This window comes from Oppia nitens, unplaced genomic scaffold, assembly GCF_028296485.1.
Source record: "Oppia nitens isolate AA-2021 unplaced genomic scaffold, nextdenovo-longstitch-racon4-pilon3 scaffold22_pilon_pilon_pilon, whole genome shotgun sequence".
NCBI lineage: Eukaryota > Metazoa > Arthropoda > Arachnida > Sarcoptiformes > Oppiidae > Oppia > Oppia nitens.
Genome location: NW_026533202.1, coordinates 1,471,631 through 1,480,166, shown reverse-complemented (window position 1 = coordinate 1,480,166; position 8,536 = coordinate 1,471,631). Strand labels below are relative to the sequence as shown.

Sequence of the window (8,536 nt, the reverse complement as noted above, 5' to 3'; positions counted from 1 at the left end):
AAATTGTTTGTAATAGATTGAAAGAAACAATAAACAATATTTTATTTTTAAAATTTTTATTTTATATTTACAATTAAGTTTAATGTTTACAACAACAACAAAATTATTAATAATGTGAAATAACTATGAAATAATTGTGTTGTCATTAAAATTATTAAATCTATTAATTAATTAGAAGATAATAATTAAAAAAAACTGATAAATAAATAAAACTATGAAATTATTTAAACAAAAATAACTAATTAATTAAATAAAAATTAAATTAAATAACAGAGTGTGACTTAAGTCAATAATTTATATGAAATCTATTTTTTTAAACAACAAAAACTTAAAAAAAATTGATAATTAAATAAAGTATTAATATCTATGTTATGTAATAATAATAATAATAATAATAATAATAACACACACAAAAAAGATAACTATTTAGCCGCCGATTACCAATAACTATTTGACCAACAAATGGCCGATTGAGGCCAACATTTGGGCCAATTCATCGCGAATTTGTGGTTCGGGTTCACTGCAGACCAACTCCTGAATACGTTTGATTGGCAACACTCGACAGAGATCGCCAACCAGTCGTAGCCGAGTGGTCGACTCGGGAACATCCAGTATAAGCTTATGGACAATCTTCAGGGCCAGTGTTTTGCTTGTATAGTCAAAACGGAGTTCATCGGCCACAACAATACCGGCCAATTGGCCGACCAGTTCCTGGGACTGTGACATTACTTGCTGTCCCTGACGATTGAAGCTGGCATTGAACAAAGCCATCAATGAGTTGCGAATGAATCGCTGGTCGACTCGTTGGACGGCCAGAAAACAATTGATCCATTGATGCCAATCGTCGAACAAGACTTCGTCTTCGCGAACGCATCGGTTGGCAAATACGTTGATACAGACGCCGCAAATCGATTCGATTGTTTCGCTATCGTATGGCCAATCCTGGCCAGTGTTGTCCGACACGGACACAATACCGATGCCGGCCGAATTGGTAGCCGCCGACAAAACAAACGTTTTCAACATTTGCAACATTGTCGACATAAACTGTCTAAAGTTGTCCTCTTCGGCAATCATCGCCCGGACAGTAGCCTCGGATCGGGTGGCACTCCAGACCAGTGCCAACATTGACCGTAAATAGTCATTGGGTTTATCGCTAAATTCCGATTGTTGTTGTTGTTGTTGTTGGCCACCAATGTTGTCCACTTCATCCGATATCGATATCTGTAACCATTCGTACTCTTCTCTAAGATTGCCATACAATTGCCTAACGGTTTCCAATTGGCGTTTCATGTTTTGTTCGCGTCGTAAACTTTTGGCCAAATCATCCGCCAATTGCCGACTGTCGCCGACTTGTTTGTCGACCAGTCGTTGCAATTGCTGGACATTTTGCTGAACGCGCGGTACGTACTGTTGGATGGACTCAAAAATCGATGCTTTGATCGACACGTGTACACCACTACTACTACTACTACTACCGCTACCGGTGGCCACTGAAGCCGACCGATAGTTTGGCGACCAATCGTTTAGAAGCGTCGAAATCAGATCCAATAGATTTCGCTGAATGTCGGACGTCTTGGCCGCCGCCGCGGCAATCATTTCGGTCATCGATAGGCCCGAATAATCCGTGACCATTGCCGCCGCCGCCGATAAACTACTGGTCACTAATGTCTGGTCACTGATATCGATGTCATTTTCATTGTTGTTGTTGTTGTTGTCATTGATATCACTATTGATTGTCTGATCCATTGTTTTTGATGACCGACTCATTGATTGATTGATTTGTTTTGTTTTGTTTTGTTTGGAAAATAACAATAAAAACAATAGAAATACTGTTTATTATTATTGACTATTAAATAGCGTTATAAATGGATAGAGTCTTAAAAAGCGGCGGCGGCGGCGGCTATGATAGCGGCGATGCTATTAAATTACAATAATCTGGTCAACAATACATTGAAATTAAAAAGTGACCAAGGTGTGGCAATGTTCTAGATAATTTTTAATCTGAATAAAATTCTGGATTTTTACAATTATTTTTTAAATTAATTAATTAATTGAATGATTGGACAGATAATTGCAGTCGTTTATCATTTTTTAATAAATTTTTTTAAAAAAAAGTGACTGTAAAAATTCAACAACAAAAAAAATCAACAAAAAAAAATGTGTAGCAGAGCGTGGATTCGAACCTCGGTCCTCGTGGGACAGCCAGACCGACAGAGTTGTTTTTTAATCAATATTGCAATAAATTAATAATATTTTTTCTAATTAATCAAATTATATTTTTATTACTAAATATAATAATAAAGTTTTTAAAGGTTTTTTATTAATATTAATTTTTTGTTATAATAATTAATTATTATAACTATATGTATTAAACAGTAAGTTTTGTATCAAATTTCGGTTAAAAAAAAAATTTACACTCAAAAAAATTATAATGTTATTCATACAAATCAATCAATTATTAATTTCAAAACAGTCACCGCCGCCAATGGATCGACAACTGGACATTGATATCGTCAGAAATTGCAAATATATCAGACGGCTTTACGAAGACAAAGATCCACAACAATTAGCCATAGATAAGGTCTATCCGAAAGAATTCAATTTCTAATAGTTTTACACCCGAAGCCAGTCTATCGACTATTCAATCGTATTGTCCGCCGCCAGCCTATCCACCGGTAAAGGTAACCCTAAATGCCCAGACCCAAGACTATCGGCTATACTATTTGCCACAAATATTATCTACAGGGGCCGCCGGCTCCCACGCCGACAATAAAAAAGTATGATTTTGCGGACAGTCTTTACTAAATACAATATTATCCAATGGACCTACAAGACAGAGCCGGGCGACACAACTATCTATCCATTAGGTAAACAACAGGAGTCTACAGTACTACTTGAGCTGAGAAAAGAGTCGGCCGTTTTCAATGAATACAAATGACAGTCAATCGACAATCCATTTGATTTCAAACATTTGCTGGAAAATCGCAAAGACTATCGATTGGGTGTCGACGGCAGATACTATCAGAAGATGGACAACACTGTTATCGGTAAAGTCCAGTGTCTTTACTACGAGTTTGTCGAAAGCGAAAACAAAAACTCAATACCGATAACCATTAAGTGGAAAGTTGTTGACTTTATTGCCAGCGGACGCAAAGGTTTGTTCGGTAACGGCTTAACCGATAGCCAAATGCATACATTGGCTACAAATAATGATTTCGTTTTTCCCCAGTATTTGTCGGGTAGTTTAAGTAGTAGTAGTGGTCAGTCATCATCACAGATGACAACAACGTCGTCAACAGCAGTAAAAACAAGGACAACAACAACAACCTCGCCATCAAAGTCAAGGTCGACATCATCGACGTCGTCGTCGAAAGAAAAGACCAAAGAAGAAGAAGAAAAGGAAGAAAAGAAGAAGTCGGCCGACACTTCTAGTAGTAGTAGTAGTAAAGGACAAAAGCGTAGTCGTTCTACATCTTCAGCGGACAAACAAGAAGAAGAAGAAGACTCGAGAAATAAGAAATAGAAGAAAGAAGACAAACAAAAGAAGAAGAAAAGAGAAATAAGACGTTTAAATATTGTTTATATTTTTACTGAATGTATTTCAAACAATTTAATTTAAAAAAAAAAAAAAATTTTGTTTAAATTGTTTTACAACAATAAAAAAAATAAATAATTTTTTTTCCTAATTTTTAAATTTAAGGAAAAATAATAAATGAAAATCAGTTCAATAGTTTCACAATCAATGATAGTCTAAACTTTTAGCACAACTTCTTCAGACAACAAACAGATAATTCAATCAATCAATCAACTGATAGACTAAACACATACATACCTACCGCACATACACACACACTGACACAAACTACCGGTGCTTATCAACAATGAGCACCACCAGCAAAGAGGAAGGAGAGATCAGTAGCAGTAGTAGTATGGATGAAATCGCCGGCAAAGAGGAAGGAAAGATCAGTAGTGATGAAGAAGGAGAAATCAGTAGCAGTGATGAACAGTCTGAACAAATGATTGTCAATGAGGAACTGGATGTTAGTTCAATGGAAGTCTATTTTAACAAAACCAATGAATCGATTTTGTATTTAAGAGACGCCTACTATCCAGTGATACCACCACCACTACCACCATTACCTATACTACCACCACCACCACCATTAGCACTAGGACTAAAGCCACCACCACTAGCACTACTACTACGACCACGACAACCATCACAATTACCAATAAGACTACCACCACCAGCACCATCACAATTACCAATACGACTACCACCACCACCACCACCACCACCATCACAGTTACCACTACGACTACCACCACCACCACTACCGCAGGTTACATCGACAGCACCATCAACTTCACAACAACAACACCTACCATTGGGAACTACTACTACTCGACAACATCTATCATTCTGGTCGTTCAACGGCTATCATCGGGTTTATGGACTCTATATTCAACGGCGCCGCTATATAACTGAACAAATGAGCACTGCATTGATTGCCTATCAATATGCAACTAGTAAACAGTTTCAAGGTAAACCCATAACTGCCCACTTTGCCATATATTGGCCACAGAGACCGTACGTTGTTTTACTATACGGCGAATGCTACGATCGAAACGGTCAGATCGATCAACAGAAACAAAGGAAACAGTTTTGGTGGTATCAGTCGATCACCTCAACGATGCTCATTGGTTGCAATGTTAACCAATTGATGATGGATATGGCGGCTAGACGTGGGGTGCAGTTACCGCCGGCGCCGGCCAGCTGTATGGATGTTTATGATCAACATCACGACGCAAGCAAATACTTTTGGACGCTATCCCGACGTCAGTTGGGCACTCATCTGGCCCTTCAACCGGACGGAAGTTTGTTGACTATCAGATTGTTTGTCCGATTGGATAAAAAACCCGAGATGTCCAGTAAGTCCAAGAAGTCTAAATCCAGTGACAGTAGAAGTAGAAGTAGAAGTAGAAGTAGAAGTAGAAGTAGAAGTCGTAGTCGTAGTCGAAGTCGAAGTAGTAGTGAGAGTAGTAGTGATGACGTTGACATCCAGTTTGATATGAATACCTCAGCGAAAGTCATTGCCCAATATCCGACTATACGTAATGAAAAGGATTTGAAGCTAACGGATGGTCGAAAGGTAATGATTAGACAAATGTTTACAATGGGTCTAACCTATAGGCGATTCGGTGCTAATCAGAAATCGGAGGTCTATCTAAAGAAAGAAAAAATTGATACTCGGATCAGATTTCAAGAAGTACCGATCGATATCTGGAATCCTGACGGCCAGTACCGTAATGATTTGCAAACCGATGACCGAATCTATAGTCGATTCCAGTTTGAAACCGATCCGATCAGCTGTGGCGGTGTCTGCGAACTGACTGAACAACTATACAAAACCAATTACTTTGATGCGGACAAACCGTCAAATCCGATGTCGACACCACCGTCTACGGGTAGCCAATGTTTTGCATTGTATGTATGTGCCGGCGCCAAACTGATTGTCAGAGACAGTTATCACAATGAACCGGAAAATGAACACCACAATCAGTCATTGGTCGAACAGGGAGGTGTGGTTGTAGTCGAAGACCTGCTGTACATGTCGGTGCCCGTCGAAGATCATACAAAGACTAGTAGTGGTGGTGGTCATATCATACGGTGGCCATGGAAGCAGTTTTTCAAGAAATTTATCGATAATAAAGAAATAGCGGATAAATTCCACGATTATTCAAATCCGGTAATATTTTTGGGTCCAAATGAATCCGATTATAATACCATTACCTGGCAATTGACTATCGATAAGATAGGTTATGAACACAAGGACAACGATCATTACCGATACGAACGTCGCTGTTATCTATCAGTACCCGAAGGCGGCCATATTGTGGCCATAGAAAATTGGGAGACAGGACTTCAGGAGATCTGGTCTCGGCATCGGTACGAACAGCTACATCTGGCAATTGTCCGGCACAGTCAGCCAATGGGCAGTTATCTGTATGTACGTCCCAGTAGGTTTCAGATACCGGCCAATGACCAGTTGCTCAGAAAGATTATATGCAATCAAATTGTATTGAATACTTCCACTGATCAGTCATCGCCACCACCGCCGCCAATGGATCGACATCTGGACATTGATATCGTCAGAAATTGCAAATATATTCGACGGCTTTACGGAGACAAAGATCCACAACAATTAGCCATAGATAAGGTCTATCCGAAAGAATTCAATTTCTATAGGTTTACACCCGAAGCCAGTCTATTGACTATTAAATCGTATTGTCCGCCGCCAGCCTATCCACCGGTAAAGGTAACCATAAATGCCCAAAAACATCGGCTATACTATTTGCCACAAATATTATCTACAGGCTCCCACCCAGACAACAAAAAGTATGATCTGCGGACAGTCTTTACTAAATACAATATTAGCCAACAGACCTACAAGACAGAGCCGGGCGACACAACTGTCTATCCATTAGGCAAACAACAGGAGTCATCAGTACTGCTTGAGCTGAGAAAAGAGTCGGCCGTTTTCAATGAATACAAATGGCAGTCAATCGACAATCCATTTGATTTCAAACATTTGCTGGAAAATCGCGAAGACTATCGATTGGGTGTCGACGGCAGATACTATCAGAAGATGGACAACAATGTTATCGGTAAAGTCCAGTGTCTTTACTACGAGTTTGTCGAAAGCGAAAACAAAAAGTCAATACCGGTAACCATTAAGTCGAAAGTTAAGGACATTATTGGTGGCAGACAACGAGGTTTGGTCGGAAACATAATAACCGATAACGAAATGCTGTCATTGGCTACTAATAATGATTTCGTTTTTCGCCAGTTATCGTCGGGTAGTAGTAGTAGTCAGTCATCATCACAGATGACAACAACGTCGTCAACAGCAGTCAAAACAACGACAACAACAACCTCGCCATCAAAGTCAAGGTCGACATCATCGACGTCGTCGTCGAAAGAAAAGACTAAACATGAAGATGAAGAAGAAGAAGAAGAAAAGAAGAAGAAGTCCACGGATTATGAGCCATCTTATGATGACTACTACCGTCCAAGCGGTTCGGGCGCCACTACTAGTAGTAGTAGTAGTAGAGGACAAAAGCGTAGTCATTCTACTTCTTCAGCGCACAAACAAGAGGAAGAAGATGATGATGAAGAAGAAGAAGAAGTAGATGAAGATGAAGATGAAGATGAAGATGAAGATGAAGATGAAGATGAAGATGAAGATGAAGATGAAGATGAAGATGAAGATGAAGATGAAGATGAAGATGAAGATGAAGATGAAGATGAAGATGAAGACTCAAAAAGTAAGAAACATAAGAAATCTAAGAAATCTAAAAAATCCAAGAAATCCAAGAAATCGAAGAAATCGAAGAAATCGAAGAAATCGAAGAAATCGAAGAAATCGACGAAGAAAAAGAAGAAGAAAAGTGAAAGAAGACATTGAATGATAACAATGACAACAACAACGACAACTGGATTATCATATTATTAGTAGTAATAGTCGTTTGTATTTGTTATCAGAAATTGCATTAAAAAAAATAATTTATTTTTGTTTAATTATTATTATTATTATTCAATTACAATGTATTCATAATTAGTTTTTGTTTTATTTTTTTTGTTTAGTTTTATTTATTTTAATTTAATAATAATTAACTTATATTTTAGTTTTTTTTTGTAATTACAATTATGTACAATAATATAATATAATTATAAATTATTAATTGATCCAATTATATCAATTAAATAATGCTAGTTTTGTAATATTAAATTGATAATAATTTTATTATAATTTTTTTCTATAAATAAATTTAAAATTGTTTGTATTTACACATTTATCAATATTGTTAAACATAATAATAATAATACCAAACTTAATTAAATAATTATAAGTTATTATTTAAAAAAAATGTTAATAAATAATTTAATTATTAATCTAAAAGATATTTCAACAACAAAAAAATAAATAAAACAATTATAAACATAAAACAATAGTTATTTAGCATGATAAATTAAATTCAATAATTTATATAAATTGTTTAATTGATTATTAACTGATGCAGCTATAAATAAAATAAATAAAAATACAGTCAAATATAATATGAATGTATAAAATAATATAGATTTTATAATAATAGTTAGTGTCATAAATAGCCACATATATAATAAAACAATTGTCGCTAAACCATAGGTTAGCCAAATATATAGTAAAAATTTTGACCAATAACTCAGATTATAGTCAATGATTTCGTTAAACAATTTGTCCAATAATTTTAGTTTAATATTTAATTTGTATAGATTTTGCTGACAATAACGTTGCGATAATTGTTTCAGTAACTGTTGTTTAATAACTAATAATTTTAGTTTCAAATAACGGGAAAGTATGTAAAAATAGATGACCTGATAGGACAGTATGTTCCAAAAATAATGTATCCATAGGGACAGTAGCAGTGCATTGGGTATACCATAAACTAGGACATAGCTGACTGGTAGTTTCAATAGATAACCAAACAA

General features: G+C 36.3%; 2 protein-coding genes across 2 annotated transcripts; both read left to right on the top strand.

The window, feature by feature from the left end:
* The first annotated feature begins 3,028 nt into the window (after window positions 1-3,028).
* Window positions 3,029-3,523, top strand: LOC128953507 (uncharacterized). Its single transcript, XM_054298990.1, has one exon. The coding sequence runs from the start codon at window positions 3,029-3,031 to the stop codon at window positions 3,521-3,523; it is 495 nt and encodes a 164-aa protein (XP_054154965.1).
* A 180-nt stretch (window positions 3,524-3,703) lies between these two features.
* On the top strand, window positions 3,704-7,548 carry LOC128953541 (uncharacterized). The gene has a single exon (XM_054299029.1). It carries the CDS (start codon window positions 3,882-3,884, stop codon window positions 7,467-7,469), a length of 3,588 nt encoding a protein of 1,195 aa, XP_054155004.1. The 5' UTR covers window positions 3,704-3,881; the 3' UTR covers window positions 7,470-7,548.
* Window positions 7,549-8,536: the final 988 nt, after the last annotated feature.